The sequence below is a fragment of the Ochlerotatus camptorhynchus genome, unplaced genomic scaffold (genome assembly GCF_037179485.1).
Source record: "Ochlerotatus camptorhynchus isolate MF236.1 unplaced genomic scaffold, CSIRO-AGI_Acam_v1.1 ptg000429l, whole genome shotgun sequence".
Taxonomy (NCBI): domain Eukaryota; kingdom Metazoa; phylum Arthropoda; class Insecta; order Diptera; family Culicidae; genus Ochlerotatus; species Ochlerotatus camptorhynchus.
Window position 1 is genome coordinate 1,252,775 of NW_027040915.1, and position 20,687 is coordinate 1,273,461.

General features: G+C 39.7%; 1 protein-coding gene across 4 annotated transcripts in view; it reads right to left on the reverse strand.

The window, feature by feature from the left end:
- The window catches only part of LOC135711271 (3',5'-cyclic-nucleotide phosphodiesterase regA-like), a 648,988-nt gene that overhangs the window by 17,416 nt on the left and 610,885 nt on the right, over positions 1–20,687 (reverse strand). For all 4 annotated transcript variants that reach the window (XM_065234072.1, XM_065234073.1, XM_065234071.1 and 1 more), the window contains 3 exons: positions 16,975–17,322; positions 15,065–16,909; positions 14,628–15,002 (listed from right to left, as the gene is read on the reverse strand). In XM_065234072.1, the coding sequence (XP_065090144.1) occupies positions 14,628–15,002; positions 15,065–16,909; positions 16,975–17,322 (2,568 nt within the window). The remainder of the gene's footprint in view (positions 1–14,627; positions 15,003–15,064; positions 16,910–16,974; positions 17,323–20,687) is intronic.

A 20,687-nucleotide genomic window follows, 5' to 3' on the forward strand; every position in this document is an offset into this window, starting at 1 on the left:
GACGAGTACCGGTGCGATGATACTGAGTGATGTAGCTACTGTTCTTCACCAAAACTAGAGAGAGGCACTGATCGGTGAAAAAGATATCACGCCAGGCGGTGGAAGTAATTAATTAATTAGCGTGCATTTATCCCTACACGAAGCGAGTGTAGCACCGAGTAGTGAGGATAGATTGAGATATAGCCTTCTACATTCTAGGTCATTGGTGCTGGATGCAGTCGCTATGGTAATTTGATGTGCATCGAGATTCTTTTCCTGGGATTTGAAAGATAATCTGAAGCTACCCAGAGTAGCTACAGCCATTTCGGACATTGCAAAAGAGTAGTCCTATTTGTAATAGGATTGGAAATGACTGTGCACCTGGGAGAAAGACATAGATAGTACATACGGAATTCAATTCTAGGTAGTCCATCTTGTCAAGAAAATGTTTGATTTTGAGCAAAATAGGTGTATATAATTTGGCACTCAAATTTAAATACTTTCAACGCATTTCTAGCTGGTAGCTTAAAGCTGCCTTTACTATGCAAACCAGATTCATCAACGCACCATAAACGGAATTTTTAACTTTAACATAATTCGGGCCACACAGCTCCGGCTCTCGACGAACGTCAATGTTTTGTTCGAGAGCATAATATTACGTTCAGACTATAGCTCATATCACATAATATAGATTATCTTCACGGTAAGAAAAAAAGTTCCCGAAAGTAAGTTCTTTTCGCTCATCTCGGCAGAAATCCAAAAGTAGGTTAAGCGGGTCAAAATAGTTTTTGTTTACTTGTGATTAATTCGTATGGAATTTACCACTAGCTTTCTACCCAAAAGTAAGTTAGTTGTACCCAAAGGAGGTAAATATCATTATACTCAACGCTGGGTTCCCACACTTTACTACACCCATTGGATGGTTTTGCTATTCCGTTTTTGACAACAAGAAGGATAAAATTAGACAAACTAGTCAAAAGTAGGTAAAAGTGAACGGCCAGGGTACTTTTTTCTTACCGTGTACGATTTCCGGTGAGAATTTGACATATGAGTGCTTATTGTAAAGTGTCGCTTTGTGCTTGCTAGTAACAAGTATGCTCGGTACAATCGTATTCTGTATGCTCGGTACATTGATCGAACGCAAAGGAACTTGCGTGTGCATCCGAAAAATTCTGATCGTTTGTTACCTACATCCATGTACTTTGATGAGCGTTCTGCTAGTTCAGCGTTTAGTAAATGTGAGCTATTTGCCGATCACTTCAAGAATGCCTTCTCGAATACATTGACCACGCAAACGCAGATCGACGCTGCCCTCAGTAATACTCCGTCGCACAGCTTTGAACTTGGAATTTTTCAAATCACCGAGGAGCACGTCCAAAATGCTCTACGTAAGTTAAAAAATTCGGTATCACCTGGTCCTGATGGGATTCCTTGAACCGTACTGAAAAAATGATCAAGTGCTCTGCTGAAACCATTAGTAAAACTATTCAACCTCTCGTTTCAAAGGAAAACATTTACTGCTGGATGGAAAACTTCATTCATGTCTCCGATTCACAAAAAGGGAGACAAATGTAATGTTGCCAACTACCGGGGAATTACTTCGTTGAGTGCCTGCTCTAAACTTTTTGAGATTAACGTTAAATATATTCTCTTTGAGGCTAGCAAGAACTACATATCCTGTTCTCAGTATGGATTCTTCCTGAAACGATCCAACACTACAAATCTCACACAGTTTACTTCACTCTGCATACGCTCGATGGACGCTGGTACGCAAGTAGATGCCGTGTACACAGATTTCAAAGCTGCATTCGACCGAGTGAACCATGAAAACTTGAGAAACTTGGACTTTCCTCCGACCTAGTAAAGTGGTTTAGATCGTACCTGACTGGAAGGTTTGTGAAAGTAAGGATCGGCTCTTCATATTCAGATGAATTTTTCATTCCTTCCGGCGTACCGCAAGGAACTAATCTAGGCCCGCTTCTCTTATTGTTATTCATAAATGATGTTTCATTTGTTTTGCCACGTGGACAGCGAATATTCTATGCAGATGACGTTAAGATATTTATGGTAATCACTTGTATTGACGACTGCTTGGAGCTGCAACGGTTATTGGATTTGTTTGAGGACTGGAGCAAAGCATCTTGATTTGTGTATAGCCAAATGCAATTCGATCTCATTTAGTAGAAAGCGTCAACCGTTATATTTCAACTACAAGCTATCTGGGCAAACTCTCGAACACATGGATCAGGTGAGGGAACTTGGTGTGATATTGGATCGTGAACTCACTTTCCGACCGCATTGTGAAGATGTGTTAGCAAAAACTAACAAGCAGCTCGGGTTCATCTTTAAGCTTGCTGATGGATTTCGCGATCCTCTCTGCCTGAAGTCCCTCTACCGTGCCCTAGTACGCTCTATTTTCGAATCTGCCGTAGTAGTATGGTGTCCATTGAATAGAAAGTGGATCGATCGCTTGTGCGCTTAGCCCTCCGACACTTACCCTGGCACGACGCACTGAATCTTCCTCCATATATGAACATCGCTGTATGCTGCTGGGAATTGATACCCTGGAACAAAGAAGATCGACTATGCAAGCTGTATTTGTGGCTAAGGTGTTGATCAACGATATCGACGCCCCAGATATTCTCGCTGAATTGAATATATATGTTCCAGAACGACCTTTGAGACGACGCAATTTCTTGCATTTAGCTAACCGTCACACTCGTTATGGACGACATGATCCAATCAGATTCATGTGACTTCGGTTTAACGAAATCGCCAGCAGATTTGACTTCAATAGTTCTGCCACCACTCTGCAACGCCAACTTAATTATAATCAACGATATTGAATCGAACAATAATGCAATTGGTGAGTATCTGTCCAATCATTAACTAGGAAAATGAATGTGCTATCTGTTGTTTTTTGGTTTGTTTGATTCGCCATCATCTACACGACATTGGTTCCTGCCATTTGACGAGTGACCTGTTTGCAGTTGCAAACTGAAAATTGTTTTATTGATTGATTCGTTTTAAGAACTTATTTATGTTTTATTTATAATCTGCCTTGTGAAAACGTTAATGTGTACTGTTTTGTGCACAGTGTTCACTCGGCTGTCGACAAAAGCAGGCCACTCTCGATGTGTGCTACGCGATCGTCTGTTTACTCGGCAGCAACCATTGTGTGGTCCTCCTCATTGTTCTTCATCAGCAGTTCTTTCGGTCGATGTGTCGTCGACTTTGGAAAGCAACCGTTTCGTGATGAGTGTGTGAGTGCTGACCACGTTTTGCGTCCATTGCTGCAATGGACGCGCTCTGACCCTCGTTGGCGTACAACAATTTGCCATACAATGAAACCACTGGAAGCGACTCCAGTTCTGATGGACGAGGCTTTTTGGATAGCGGAAGATAAAGTGTTTATTGTGTTGTACCTTTTGACTATAGCTTTAAGATGTATTGTATAGTGACCATGAATCCTCGGCTCTGTTAAGTTAATTCGGTTGAGCCTTATCAAATAAATTAATATACCACATACTGTTTTGTGAAAAGATATGGGGTTTTTACGCCTTTTTAAGTCAAATGTGCTATCTCAAAAAGGCTTTTCCCCATCGCATATTTCATTTAGACTTGAAGTCAGATGGAATTTATAGAATAAATAAATAAACTACGGGTAACTCCACTATTCGCATGACCATTACGAATAATTTTGTGCCAAAGAATAATTTTATTATACAACTCAAATGAAAGTCAGAAGCGTCATTTTTGAAGTCTCAGGATCTTGAAATGATTCTAAATTCTGGAATTTATATTTTTATGGGTCCTACATCATTTCATTTTTTGTTAGTCTGAATTTACTTGGAACTCTTCACAGGATATCTTCGTCCTTTTTTCAGAGTTCCCTTTGAATAACTCTAGAGTTCCATCATAATTCTTTTTTTAAATTCCAATAAAATAATCTTGATGATATCCATTCTTTTCAGCAGCATACTAGGAATTCTGAGAAAACTCTATTGATACGCATTATCTCTTGTAAACTCTTGAAAATCACTCTACAATTCCATAATTTCCTCAAACTGGTAATTATTCGCATAATTTTGTGTTCATTTTTCTTTATGAAATTCCGTTAGAATATAAATAGTTTTTTTTTTTTGGTACTCTCTTCAGAATGACCGTCACACGCTTCTCAGACTTATCTGATAATTTGCTGTGGAACTTCTTTGTCAGTAAGGTCAGAATTGTTTTGAAATCCTCCTCAGTACTTCTTAAGTACTCAAGTACTTTGTAAAAATGGCCTTGAACGTTTTCCAGACATGGCTGGATGTTCTTCTCGCATAATTTCTTTAACATTTATTAAAATTTCATTAAAATTAATCTCCATGTAAACATTGGACAAAACTCCATTGAAATTATTCTCAAGATTCCCAGCAGCATACTCATTGAATTCCTCCTAGATTTCCTTACAAATACTCCCAGCAAATTCCTGAATTTGTCATCAACGTTCCTTATGTTTGATCTTAAGACTTTTCTATGATTTATCTTCCAAATTATATTTCCTTTGTCAACAAAATCTCCACGCAATTGTCATCAGAGTTTTTAAAAGACAATTGACACCGTCTTTAAACAGAGGTTGTTCAGACTGAGTACTTAACAGTAGACAACGGACAACACACCCAGTAGACCAGTAGGGAAATTTTCGGGTTGCGAAAAGTTCCACCGGCTGGAACAGGAATCGAACCCTTACTTAGTGGCCTCACAATACGTCTGAACGACGGGTGACGCCGCACGACCACGACCCACAAAGATGAATATAACTCTACTCAGAATTATCTTCAAAATATCATTTCGCAAGGAATTTGCCTCAAACTTCCCTGTGAACTATTTTCAAAATTCCTCAGCCTTCAGCCCTGGTCTCTTTAGCAAAGATATGTAAAAAAAAATATTTTCAGAATTACCTTAAAATTCTGAAATCCTAGGGAAATTAAGAATTCGTTATTAATTCAGATTGCTAAGGTAACGCAATATTCACAGGTACTTTAAAAAAAATGTTAAAAACTATCAGATGCTTTTAAAATTCTCCTGAAAGACCTTATGAATTATTCTCAAAAATCTTAAACAGACTTCGAAGTCATAGTGGTTGTCTAGATTCAAAAGTCTTGCTAATTTTCCAAAGCTCAATTTATTATTTTCAATGCTGAAAAGTTTTCGATTTCTCTTAATTCCAAAATTTTGAAAATTCCTCCATATTGAAATTTGAATTTCTCAAATCCAGGATTTAAAAAATAAATAAATTATAGCCAGCGGCAAACGCATTCCTACCCACAATGCATGCGCGCATGAATCAAGACAAACAAAGGTGGATCAGTCTGTATCTGTTTAAGGTGATACGATACGTCACGCTTTTTTTGCTTTTTTTTCTCTCCTTTCTATGTGTCAGTGAATTGATTATCATTGATGCTGTAGTAGTGTGAGTGTACATCATGCACTACCGCAACTACCGTAAACATAGCTGCTAGAGTTCGTTATTATTAGGTCGAATGTGTAACAGAAACTATCACTACATTTTCATTCAATTTGCCAATATTATCGACCTACCACCTCCCAGGACACCCCTTCCTATACAGAAAACAATTTTGCGCCTAGCCACCAAGACCAACATGTCAAGTCATCATAGAAGTTAATTGATTCAACATCACACTTTGGTTACCTACGACCTGTCCAAAAGTGATTCCAGAGCTCAAAACTCCAGGTACACGGTAAGAAAAAAGATCCCAAAATGACTCAATTTCACAAATCTCGGCACTATATTGCAGGAAGCCAAAAGCGAGGCCAAAAGTAGGTAATGTGGGTCGAAGAGTTTTCATTTGATTGTTTTCAATTAGTATGGAACTGACAATTCGTTTCTACCCAGTCAAAGTCAAAAGTAGGTAAAAATGAACTGGCCGCTGGATATTTTTTCTTATAGTGTATGTTTTTGTTTTTGAATCATCCGTTGCCGCCTTTTGCATATCAGCTGATGGCTTCGAGCAGTGCAACCAGAACGACACATATGTTTTCTATAGAAGATTTCTAGGATCATTGACTATCATTTTTTTGCCTTGAGAAACAAAATAAGAAATTGTTTTAAACATTTTTTAGTGATGGTTTCTAAATTGCACACAGTTTAAGAACCTTAAAAAGCAATAAAAACATTGTTTTTACACACTTTGTTTCAATTAAATCGACAACACTGGATACGATGATAGATGATTCTTACACACACCTTCGTAATGCGGTGTGTAGAAAAAAGGTAATCAAAACAGTTTCAACATGCAAAATTATTCGCGGCTCGCGTTTTTAACGATGCAAATGATATTATTTAAGTGAATATCGTCTTCAAAAGTGAATTTACTTGAAAGTACTTGTAGAAGCACGTGTCGTAATTGTTTTTAGTGTGGTTCTGAGAAGTGAAAGCTAGTGAAAACAGTTGTTGAAATTTCATGCCCTGAGCAGAGCAAAATCCGCTGATCGTACTTTTTAATGTAAATATTACCAATGAGTGAATGAATTGGCAATATTTGGGTGGCAAAGTATTGAAATATGTATCCAGATCTTATTCATACAATTCAGGCCCATTTTTTAAGGTATGTAATTAGTAATTTACTGTTTTGTAGGAAGATGTCTTTCGTACGCATACCATAATACGTTTATTTAATGATTTTAGGGACAGCCATTGTTGCATGACGTGCCGTATCACCTTAATTTGACCTCAAAACACAGCAACAAGCACACCGATAAAAATTCTGAATTTTAATTGTGATGTAAACATTCATTCACGTAGACTTGTATTTCATTTATGCATCCGAGCAACTTGCAAACAATGTTGTATACAAAGATGGACTTTTGTATACAATATTTGCTATATTGCATGAAATGTGTCAGAGCTTTACATGATATATAATGTAAACGTATATGATATGTGACGCTCCATTTATGTGCATCATATTGAACAGAAATTTACACTACTTTTTCAAACTGTGCAGCTCCATTTCAAATGTCGATTTTTTTTTAATTTTTTTATCGACCTTCTACGATTATGTTGAAACTTTGCAGTTTGCACAGTTGTTTGTTATTGCCTAACATGCCATTTTACATATATGGTTCCCTAGTTTTGCACACGACTAACACACACACACACGACTTGAAAAGGGCTTATGCAAAAATGATACGCATCAATTGAAAAATATATATCTCGTGAACGATTTGTTTAATCGAGATAGTGTTTTCGAAGAAGTTGCGGACAAGTATTGTGCATTCTAAGAAAAAAATATGCACTGTTAAAAATTATTATTATTTTTACAAAAAAAAAATCAAAATTATCAAAAAAAAAGAAAATTAAAATTACTCAAATTGCATATTTTTTTTTAATATTTTTTTTTTGTTTTGTTTTGTAGTTTAGATAAAGTAATACCTACTGACACTGTGCATTTGCTGGGCAAATCATAAACAAAAAAGTTATGAATTATTGAAAAAATAAGGTAAAATACTACCAATTATTTATCGAATATCTTTAAAATAGTGGTAATATTAAAACACATTAGATTTATAACAAAAAAGCTCATAATGCTTAAATTTCCCAAAATTGTTATTTTCGAGATACTCGTTGGTTAAAATTCACTTGTCGCATAATTTGAGAAATTTTCACTCTTTTGAGATGTTATTCGTGAGTGTTCAATCTTGAAAGTATTTTTAACAAAAAGCCCAATTAATTTCCTTAAACTTTGCTGTTCACAGTTTTTCAATCATACGCATGAGTTAAGATATTATTAATTATGAGTAAGAAACGATATGGGAAAAGTGTATGCTAGTTTAGCTAATTAATTATTTTTTTTCTCAAAAGGGCGAAAATTTCTTAAAATATGCGATAAGTGAATTTTAACCTACGAGTATCTCGAAAATAACAACTTTGGGCAATTTAAGCATTATGAGCTTTATTGTTGTAAATTTAATGCGTTTTAATATTAACACTATTTTAAAGATATTCGATAACTGTAGGTGGTATTTTGGAAAATGCTTATTTTTTCAATGATTCATAACTTTTTTGTATATGATTTTCCCAGCAAATGCACAGTGTCAGTAGGTATTACTTTATCTTAACTACAAAATAAATATAAAAAAATAATTTAAGAAAAAATATGCAATTTGAGTAATTTTAATTTTCCTTGATAATTTTGATTTTTTATGTAAAAAATATATAATTTTTTACAGAGTATATTTTTTTCTTGGAAGGCACAATAATTGTCCGCAACTTGTTCAAAGACACTATCTCGATCAAACAAATCGTTCACGAGATATATATTTTTCAATTGATGCGTATCCTTTTTTTCGCAAGCCCTTTTCAATTGTTAGTCGTATGCAAAACTAGGGAACCATATATGTAAAATGGCATGTTGGGCAATAACAAACAAGGGGTGTTTAAATGAAATGAGTAAAGCGTTTACATTGTGAAAATTGTTAGTTGGGACCTGTTACCCACATTCATCAGCCTATCCTCGTGTAACGTATTCTTCAGTTACTCGAATATCCTAATTTTTGTAAGTAGGAGCTACTCAATTTAGCGTTAAAAACCGTTACTCATCCATTGAGAACGTGTACTCTTGAATCATATTTAACTAACCGCCAACAAATAATTAAATTCAACGGAAAGTTCAATTCAAGTCACTTCAGGCGTCCCCCAAGGCTCTCATTTGGGACCTCTTCTTTTTATTCTATACGTAAACGACATTTCTTTCATTCTCAAAAAACTTAAATTGCTTATTTATGCCGACGACATGAAGCTCTTTTTGGAAATAAGAAATGAAGAAGACATCAATATATTCCGGAATGAAATACACATATTCTACATATGGTGCAAAAAAAGTCTACTAGAATTGAATGTTAAAAAATGTAACTAAATATCATTTAGCAGAAAAAGAACAACTTCAAATATTTCAATTGCACTAGGAAATCAAAATGTAGAAAAATGTGAAAGAGTTAGGGATTAAGGAATTATCTTAGACTCTAAACTAACTTTCATAGACCATTACAATACAATTATTCACAGGGCAAATAACATGCTAGGCTTTATCAAGCGCATTTGCTATAACTTTCAGGACCCATGCACAATTAAAACCCTATATATCGCGTATGTGAGGTCAATACTGGAATATTGCAGCATTGTATGGTCTCCTTTTTCAATCACGCACGAAGAAAGATTAGAATCCGTATTAAAAACAATTTCTATTATACGCTCTTCGTAAATTAGGTTGGACATCATTTCCTCTTCCATCATATGAAGCACGCTGCATGCTTATAAACATACAAACATTAAAAGAGCGTCGTGAATATGCAATGGTTTCATTTGTAAACGATATTGTTTCGCAGCGCATTGACTCCACAGAACTTTTATCAAAATTAAATTTCCATGCACCTACTCGGCAACTCCGAAATCGAAATTTATTTGCCATAACACATCATCGCACAAATTATGCAAAATATGGGCCATTAAACCGCATGATGGCCTCTTACAATCAATACTGCGAAACCATTGACTTTACAATGTCTCGGCATAAACTTAAACAATATTTTTACTCCATAAGGCATTATAACTCATTAAAAATAGGAAAGCTGACACTGCTTAATTTTTATTGAAGAAAAAATTATACTCTTAACCTTTTGCCCAAAGTTGACGAAATAAATAAATAAATTTAAGAAAACAAAACTGTATTCTAATATGTACTAGTCTACGTGGGTGAACGAAGTAAATAAATAAATTTTAGAGTGATGGGTACTTCTTCAAACAAAAAGCAGAATTTTTGGTTACTTTGGTTTTTTTGTTTTGCTTTAAATTTGGTTCCGAATTGCCTGGTGCACCATTACGTCCATATTCGTCCATATTCGAGTCATCCCAAGTAACCAAAAGTTCCGCATTCAACGATTAAAATCACTTCCAAGTTCCAGAAAGTTCAAATAAAGTTCCGACCGAAGCTTCATGTTCCATAAAGTTCAAATAAAGTTCCGACAGAACTTTCAAGTTTCATAAAGTTCGAATAAAGTTCTGACGGAACTTTAAAGTTCCATAAAGTTCAAATAAAGTTCCGACAGAACTTTCAAGCCACATTAAGCAATCCGCACAAGTCTTTATTAGTAAAAAAATCAATGTTCGTAAATATGAAATGGTCAATGGCCCGAATAAATCATAATTCTTATATTTATGCAACATTCCATCCAAACATAAAAAAATAAAAAGTAATTTCCTGGAACCCGTGTATTCGACATGTTAACCGCTGCACCACAAGTGTGATGGAACAGCATGCGGGCAAACACCAATTTAAAATTCATCAAGGTGTTGTGTTTCGTATTCAAGTCAGTCAGATGGCACTGAAAACTCCAACAGTAGGCGGGACAACAGCTCACATTTATATATGTCAGATGACGTAGCGGTTCGTGCTGGGGCTCACACGCAGAAGGACTGAGTTTAATTCTTCAGACAGCTCCAAGTAGTAGATACTAATACTGAAAAATAAATACACATTAATACCTGCCTTCAGAAATAAATTTCATAAAAGTGCGAACTAAATATAGAATTGGTGTAAAGGACAAAAATCTTTTTTAATTTATTTTCTAAAAGTTCCGTCCCAGTCCCACCAGAGGCTGCTTAGAATGCTCTTCGATTATGGTACCGGAACTTTCAAGTTCTTATAACGGCTTAAAAATGAGGCTGCTTAGAATTCTATAGACCACCTTCAACCAAGCTGCTTAAGCCATAAATAGCCTTTTATCAGAACTTTTGGTTACTTGGGATAACTCCGAATTCATTCTGATAAGACGTCTATGAGTGGTTTAAAAAAATACGGAGTCCCCAGAGTTCATATTCCGGTCATGACGTTGAATTCATTCTGATAAGACGTCTATGAGAGGTTTCGAAAAAACCGCAGAGGTCTAGGATCAGTTTCATAAGTTGACCACTTTTACGGATGTTTCGGATCTTTCGGTGGGGCCAAACCGAGGACCCCAGGGTCTATATTCTGGTCACAACTCCGAATTCATTCTGACAAGCCGTCTATGAGTGGTTTCGAAAAAAGTGAAGCTCTAGGATCGGTTTCGTGAATTTAACACTTTTACGGATGTTTCAGATCTTCCGCTGGACCATTACGTGGCCCTCTGGGTTTATATTTGATTCACAATTCATTCTGATAAGCCGTCTATGAGTGGTTTTGAAAAAAAAAACCACGGAGCACTAGGATCATTTTCGTGAATTGATCCCTTTAACGGATGTTTAGGATCTTCCGGATGCCCATTACGTGATACACGTGTTGTGTTGACAAATATGCGGAGCACAAGGTTCAGTTTCATTAGTTTATCACTTTTACGGATGTTCTGGATCCTCCGGTAGACCATACCGTGGTCCTCTGGGTCCATAGTCGGTCACAACTACGACTTCATTCTGATAAGATGTCTATGAATGGTTTCGGAAAAAAAACGCGGTGCTCTACGGATATTCCAGATCTTTCGGTTGACCATTTTGTGGTACCCTGGATCCATATTCGGGTCACAACTCCGAATTCATTCCGATAAGACATCTATGAGTAATTAAAAAAAACACGGAGTTCTAGGATCAATTTCATGAGTTGACCACTTTAACGGATGTTCCGGATCTTTCGGTGGACCATCCCGTAGTCTTCAAAGTCCATTTTCTGGTCACAACTCTGAATTCATTCTGATAAGACGTCAATGCATGGTTACGAAAAAAAAAACGGATCTCTCTAGGATCAGTTTAATTAATTCACCACTTTTATTGATGTTCCAGATTTTTCGGTGGACCATCCCGTGGTCCCTAGGGTTCAGATTCCGGTCACAGTCCTGAATTAATTCTGATAAGACTACTATAGGCGGATTAAAAAAACACATAGCTCTAGGATAAGTTTAATGAAATTACCACTTTTACGGATGTTACGGATCTCCAGTGGACCATACCGTGATTCCCAGGGTTCACATTCCAGTCACAAGTCCAAATTCATTTTGACGAGACGTCTGTGAGTAATTTCGACAAAAAAACACGGAGCTATAGGATCAGTTTCATGAATTGACCAGTTTTACCGATGTTGCGGATCTTCCGGTTTACCAGACTTGAGGCTTTCCGGATGCGAAATTTTCCCCAAAAGGTGGTCATCTATCTTAAATAAGTTTTCAGAAGACACAAGGAAGTTATCTTTTTAAATTACCCTTCAATAATAGATTCCAATTAGCTCTAATCCCATATGGTACGTGTATTCGTTAATGTCGATTCCCATAGTGCGGTTCCTATTAACCGTACTAAATATAGGAATCTTGACTGAAGCGCCTCTAGCGGTGAAGTTTCTAATTAAACTTGCTACCTTAGCATGTATTTTTTTTTTAATTTGCTGCACTATGTATTGAACCTAGTATTGAATCCTCACCTTTAACGAGGTAGGATCCTGGCAAGTATACCATATTAACAATATGATCCATTCATGCCTTTTCCAAATATTGCAATGGCGACCCGCAAAATATTGCTTCACGCACCATCTAGCGTTGAAAAAAGTCAGCAACAACCATTCAATTACAATCGAGGGGTGCGAATATAGCACTTATTACAAAAGTAAGAGTCACATTATTTTCATTAATTACATTGTGTATATTACTTTAAAATTTGTCTGACATGTCACTGTTTTCATTAAATAAAATAATATGCTGAAATACATTCATTTGAAATATTAAACAAATTTTCATTTGGTTTACCTCTCGTGACGATAAACAAATACATTGGTAGCCTTTTTGGCCACAGAGGTGCTTTCATCGCTAAAAATTTTGTTCGTCAGCTAAGCGAAAGAGTGGATCATATTGTTAATATAATATATTTGATCTTAGCTTAAAAACTAATCTTCAAAAAGTTGTATGTGTTTGATAGGTGCACAGAAAATCCATAAGGGAACGTAATAATACATATTTACACATTAGTTCAAATCATTTGCATGAACAATATATGCATGAATAACCCAGAATAACGTTACATTCTTTTATTACAAATAAGGGCGCAAGGATTTGGGGTGGCCGGAGGCAATCTATGCAGGTAATAAAAACCGTATAAATTTTAGGTTAAAAAGACTGAACTTTATGTAATGTAAGAAGCAATTCACAACTACACCTTTATTTTTAGAATAAACCATTCCATGCTGATGGGCAATTTTCCCTTCGGAGAAGCAATAAATGCAACCAATTTAGATTCTGCTTTCACAACACCCAATCATGATACTGCCAATCCAAGTGCTTCCAAGAAGCATACAGGACAGGACCAGTTTAATCCCACCACTCATCTGTCCGCACTTGTTACCAATGGAGAAAAGCTCTCCAAAACGCAACAGAGAAGGTCGATAAAAAAAAATGTACGCAAATTCATGAGCACTTGCACAGTCCCCCCCATCCCAAGACGGTTGTCCTCCCCAGAACAAGAGTGACAGAAAACCTGGTCCATTGAGGCGGTGATTGAGTGCAATTGTCGTCGGTCCCAGTTGCGAACGACCGACTGAGCTGCGAGGAAGCGCGCTATTTTAAACCTATTTCCTTCCTTCCGTTTGGGTCGAAAGGCCTGAAGGTCGTCCTGAGAAAGTAAGCTAACATCAGCGGCAAATGCACTCAAGTGTACGGTTATTGTTTAATTGTCATTACTCTGCCGAGGCTCGGAATTAAATGGGGCGTATGACTGGGAAATTACTCCAGGCAATCTTGACACGATTTCCACTTCCTAAACTCTTCGGCAAGGTATCGTACTTGAAATCCTGTGCCATATCAAGGTGTTTCACTAGGAAACTGAGCGAATGATCTGTATCTGCGCTAATCGAAGCGTAACAGTGATTAGACTATTGTTCTGCGTAGCATTCCACCGAGTCAATAGAATTGTGGAATTTGCACATTAAATCGTATCGTCGGCATCCTCGGCATACACAACAGCAATTCCCTGCCAGCTCAAACGTGATTGTGATGTGACATAAAAAAGGAAAGCATGGAGCATTGACGAAAGGAGGTCATCCCAATTTATACCGGACTTTGGCAAAGGAAAACTAATCAACCGGTGACCTCCGGCCGTCCAGAAATATCGTGCAGTCAAACGCATTAAGTATGCTTTTACTGTGTGGAAAAACGACAACACTGAATCTGAATGAAAATATGCTCGCTTCACCACAAGCACCAAAGATGTAACGCAAAAAAAAAACTGAAATTCGATTTCCTGCTCCCCGGGAATCGTCCATACAGGGAACAGTAGTCGCCGCCCGAGGAGAGCAGGATGAATAATCGCTTCGCTACATCACGGTAGGTACGACGAGCGCGATGGCGGCGATGACGAGTGCTGGGAAATTTATTGATTCATAAACATTTTCCATTCGTCAAACATTTCACTCTCAGTCACCACAGTCAGGATATGCGTGTGTTCACGGAAAAGCGTTTTTTTTTTATCGTCGTGCTCTTTTTAACGGGTAGATTTTTTCCCGATTGACAGGAAATGGGAAGATCCCACATGTGTATGCTATAAAAATATAGAAGTATGAACGCACAGCAAGTACGAATTTGATGCCCGGTGAGGTTAAATAGAATGAAAAATGGGGGGGGGGGGGACTTACCCGAATATCCAATGGTGAGCACCTCAACCGGAAGCGAACCCCGCCGTCGGGATAGCAGATTCTCCGCATCGGATCGTCGCTTGAATCGCTGCCAGGCCGACGACGTCGACGTTGAACTGCTACTAGCACCATTGCCGGAACTGGTGGCGTCTTCCGATAGGATCGGGCTTAGAATCTCCGCTCCACCGGACGACCGCCGCCTTAGGGCCTTTTTCGCACTGCGCCGTTTGCCGGTAAAGCTGTTCCGAATCACAACGTTATTTGTGCTATCACACGGTACGGAACCCCGCCGCTGAATGTTGTACGACGGACCAATGCTGTTCGGCACGGTGGCCGTCACTTCCGGCTGGCCACCGTTCGGTTGGTCTCTGGTGTCTGTGGGAGGAGATACATTTTGAGAATGGATGATTTTGTTATCGAAAAAAAAGGGGTCTTACGCATGGAAGTGATGAACTCGGCAGGCATGGAACCTCGCCGTAGGTCGCAGGTCTTAATGACGAACGATACGCTCAGTTCGGATTCGACGGGTTTCGGTGGTAGAGCAACGGTGACCGGAGCGGAGCCTCTCCGCCGGCTGAGACTTCGTTTCAGCATTGACGGGTCGAGATTCTCCTTCTGGCCGAGAGAGAGCTTCGGGATTTTGGCCTTTTCGGCGGTAGCGGACGAATCCGTTTCCCGCTTGGTGCTTTCCTTCTTAGTAACTAGGATGCCACGAGATTCGCTGTTCGTTTCCGGGTTGGAAGAGCTACTGCTGGAGTTGGATTCGAGTAATGCCTCCGGACAGGCACCGAGCTCCGCTTGCGAAGACATGTAACGGGTGCGGATGTACGGTTGCAACGGTGGGAAGGTTTGCTGTCTGATTAGATGCTTGGAAGTTCCAACGGTGAGAAGATTCGCGGTGTTTCCTACGCTAACGGCTCCGTGAAGCACTAGATTCAGTCGATCGCCGCAGATACCATCGGTCATGGACGCAATGCTGCAGTCTGGAAGAAGATTCTCCGCACTCAGAGGACGTTCGCGGTCAGCTGTGCTACCGGTGGAGGAACCGCGAGCCCCTCGGTGCAAACTGTCACTGTCCGATGAAAAGATCGAGAGCGAATCGTTGTCGAACTTGTGTTCGTCGCTTTCCTGGATTGATTCCGGTGGGAGGTTGCTTTCTCGGTGGTCTCGTGCTGGAAGCACTATCTTCGGTATACTATGTACGGGAACGGAGAATCGTCGCTCGCTGCGGGCTCCACAGAATCCGGAGATTTGCAGTGAACTGCGCCGTCCGAACTTTGAGGCGCTTGGGATGAGAATTTCCGAACTGTCGGACAGATCGTGCAACGGTTCATCTTGGTCATCGTTATCGTCGATGTCGTCGTCTAGCAATTCAGCGTCGGATATTTCGGTTCGGGTTTCTTCGTTAATCTCTGCCTGCAGTTTGCTTTCCCATTGGTTTTGGTTGTATTTCAGATGATGCATCATGTTGTGGGATAGGTCAGTCTTCAGGAAACGGTGCCATTCGTCCATCAGGGGTGTAACGACAAATTTAAAGAAGCCGGTCTGAATCTTGGGCACCGACGTGGAGTGTCGATCACAGAGGGAAGTTACCGGTAGATTGAGCTGTCGTTCGTAATCTCCTTGGCGGAAGAACTCCTCGCAAACCTTCAGGCTCCACTTTTTACTAATATCCCATGGCCGGCAGGGATTCGAGATGTCCGCACACTTGAGCGAGATTTGCAGGATAAAGTGTCTATGCTCTTTGTCGCGCATATCCAAACTATCCCGGGTTAGGTATTCGCGGAATTTGCTGATAAATTCATGCTGCCTGGTGATGTCCGTCGCCAGGATTAGAGAGCTGATTTGCTTTTCCAGTTCCGGTCGGATACCATGTATCTGTTCGGCGACACCACTTTCTAGCAGACACCCGACGGCCGAACGCCAGTGATGGTTTTCTAGCACCGAGGTGTTCTCGTAGAGCGCCGCCAGGTGGTTGGACGTCGCAATCAAGAACGGCTGATTCACGCCCGGGTGGTCCAGGTCGTGCGTAACGGCACCGATCAACGATGCCATGATCTCCAGTGGGCTCAGATTCTCCAGGATGCGTTTCTCTTGCAAAAAACAGTGCATTGCTTGTGTTACGTCAGTCGCGTGAATTGAATTGTGATACGGGTTCGTACTATGATAACCTTCCTCGATTAAACTAAACAATTTCCATACTCTAACTACGTCTAGGTTGAAGTGGTCCAAGAGGCCGTACCAATGGAACAAATGAACACATAAGACAGGCAGTGAACGTCCTGGAAGAGTACATCGGGAATGAGTTCAGACTTACTTGGGATCATATGCGGGCGATGAAACTTACCACCAGTGACCGTTTCCAGGGTGAAAGCATTAAAGCGCCAATGTCCGACCCGGTCCAGCATGCATTGCACCTGGCCGTGTAGGATGTCATCCAAGATGGCTGGATCCAGTGCGAGGCTTCGGGTGTGGAGCTTCTTTCTGCGCCGTTTATGCATCGTCAGGAACCGTCCGGTGCAGGCATGCCTCCGCTGGGGATTCTCCGAGTTGTCATCCGCTATCAGAGCCTCGAACAGCGGTCGATCCTGGTCGGACATTCGACGTACCGTTGGTTGGTATGGAACTGTCGTCACGGTGGCCGTCGTCGTCGACGTCGTTAACGCTATCGTTGGTATCGTGTTGGATGTTGTTGCTGCAAAAATAGAACCAGAGAAAACGGAAAAGGTGATGATTTACTACATCGTTTCCATTTAGGAGTTTCTCGCGCAGTTTTCGCTGTGCGAGCGTAATTCGATTGTCGAAAGGATCAGAAAGTATAATCAACACTCATTATCGTTACGCAGCACGGACATTAATCCAAATTAATGACGACCGAAAAGTCCCCGGTGCCGTCTCGCCCCATCCGGAACAAATCCCGGCCAAAATCAAAAGCTACATAAATTCACCGCTTAAGGAAAAGACCTGCGCTTCCTGGGAGCTAATGGCGAGGGTTGCTGGTCATTCTTTGCACTAATCCTACCCCAGCACTGCAGCCAGTAAATAATATCACAACCAGATGAAAATTAAAGGTCAACCTAATCCAGTTAGCTCGGCAGAGGCGGAAAAGTTGAACTTGCTTCCGTTCAATCCTCAGCGGTGCTCTGCCTTCTGCCCTATGCCTTGTTGTGATGTTGTTTTCGGATACAACAAGCCGGCAACGCTGCCAAACAGCCTCTCTATAATCCCTGGAAATTGGATTCAGAACGAACTGCTGGTCGAAGCCGTTTGTCTATACAGCTTGTTGAAATTTACTTTTTGACGCCCACGTGCTTTCATTGGTAGCTATAGGTACGCGCGTCGATTCCTCAGGAAGGCACTCTCTTCTTCCTTTTTTTTTTATTCATTTTCTTATCATCGTCCATCTGACTGTGCCGGTTTGTATTTGTTTCTAGTGGCGGCGACGACGGAGCTATCGGGGCTAATAAATCTCGCCGGGATTTCGGCTCCGTTCTTTTTATTTTCACACGAATGACCCCACTTTGAAAGCGGAGGAAAACGATTTGCTTGTTAACGCTGAAATTTTAGCGGTATCTGTGATTTTGAGCATCCCGTTTGTCTGATGGCACGGTTATAAAACAAGCCGAAGTTGGATGAGGTAGGTTCTAATTTCTAATTTGAAAACGATAAATGTAATGCTTCAACTAAACTTAATAAATAACTCAAATAATTGGAGTTGGTTGGAAATGTTAACATGCAGCTTTAGTGTGATAATTTATTAGCTAGAGAATGATCTTTAGAAGAGGGTAGGTGGATAGTTTCGTTAGAGTACGGCAGTATGAAAATTGAATAGAAGTTGAAAATGAGCGAAGGGCCATTAATGCGACATACTTCAAGTCTCCGCGTACATCGTACGGGTTAGGCAAAATATGTGCGTCTAGCTTTAAAAACTGTCGCATTAATGGCCCTTCGCCCATTTTCAACTTCTATTCAATTTTATACTGCCGTACTCTAACGGAACTATCCACCTACCCTCTTCTAAAGATCATTCTCTAGCTAATAAATTATCACACTAAAGCTTCATGTTAGCATTTCCAACCAACTCTAACTAAACGTTGTTTCCTAAATTAAAAATAATAAGTAAAATCAACGATTTCCGAAGGCGGACCTATTTTTTCGATCTTTTGAAGCATATTTCACATTAGATTTAATCTATCTCCCAAAAAAAGACCACAAAATGAGAACTACTTTGATAATTTTGGTAATTCTTTCGCATTAGATGAGGAAATTTAAGAAGATTTTTGAAAGATTGATTTTTGAACAATGAATTTGGCAGGATCTGATGATATTTATGCATCTTATCTTGATTAATGCTTTATTTTCAGTGCGGTTAGCAAGCATCAAAGGCAATGACACAAATATTGATGCCAAATGGCTTTTATTGTAGTTTTAATAAGGATTTAAATGGTTTTCAATGCTTCTGCAGTATAACCTTTTTGCAGCAAATCAATCTTGAAGTGCCTCAAAAATATGCCCTTCAAAACCTTTTTCGGGGTGGGCCAACTAAATTATAGACTTAATGAGGTTTTGGTGGATGAAATAAAGACAAATCTGTCTTGACCAGGGTTTTATGAATGTTGTTTTATAGTAGCCTTGTAGTATTTCATAAAACGTTAAATGTTACTTGGGAAGGATGTATACTATCACCGCTACTGTTCCTCATAGTAATCGACGAGATCATGGTGAGTGCAATTGACCGTGTATCGAACCGAGGGCTGCTTTGGCAGCCTATCATCATGGAGCATCTCAACGACTTCGATTTGGCTGATGATGTTGCTCTACTATCACAATAGCGCTTTGATATGCAGAGTAAGCTCAATGACCTAGGCGAACGCTCCTCTGCGGCAGGTCTCACCATCAACGTCAACAAGACTAAATCGTTGGATGCCAACACGGGTAACCCTTCCAACTTCACGGTAGCGAGCTCCATCCTCGATGTCATCTGAAGCCGATAGCAACAGAAATTCGAGACCGAAAGTGGAGGTGGGTCGGCCACAAACTGCGACGGGGCGGACACGAAATCTGAAAGCAAGCACTGGATTGGAATCCACCAGGACATCGCAGCAGAGGCAGACCCAGGGCTCATGGCGGTGGAGCCTCAACAAGGAAATAAAGCAAGTCGATAGAAATCTGACCTGGGCCCAGGTCAAGACAAAAGCGAGCAGCCGCCCAGGATGGAAGTCTTTCACGTTGGCCCTTTGCACCTCCGGTGGTGTAAGTAAGTATCCTTGGTTGGTACCCTTGGTTTGCATCAAGGTATTGTGTGTGCCCGCCACCAGCACGCCTAGTGAAAGAGCTTTCAACATAGCTGGACTGACCGTATCTGCACGACGTATCCACCCTAAAATGTGGATAAAACAATCTTCATTCATGAAAATAGCAGCATTTGCAAAAATAGAGTTTTGCAGTAAGCAGTGGCTATTACGTAATGCAACAGATTGCTTTTATATACTAAATATCCACCCCTACATACGTACTTTTCTTGTACTTAATAAAAGGGTTGTAACACTTTGCCATATGACCCCAGCCCCTGTAATTTTAACAAGCACTTGACATACTTTTCTAAACACATTCCGCATGCACGGCCAATGAAAATGCTCAAAATTGAGTAAGAGTTAATCATATTTGAGTTCAGGTTACTCAAATTCGCGAAAACGTAGGTCACTCATAGAATGAGTAATTTTTTTGAAGCTATTCCGAGGAAAACTTGCGGTCTAAATTGGCAAAACTACGTATTTTTTTGTTAAAATTTGGTTTTTATGTTCAGCCAAGATGAATTTTGGCTTCTTTCTTTGAATATTACGCTTGGATTTTGTAAATAGACCTTCCTGAATCCATACGTCTAGTTAGATTTGAAGCACGCACAATTGTTGAGAAAACTGAGTTATATTTGGATAGGGAGGAAGTATTGAAAACAGAACTTTTTTTTTCATAAGAACTGTTACGTTTGTGGTATTCCGCTTGATGGTTTATCCGGAATTTATCAATACCCAAAAATCAATTGCTTTGATCCTATTCATC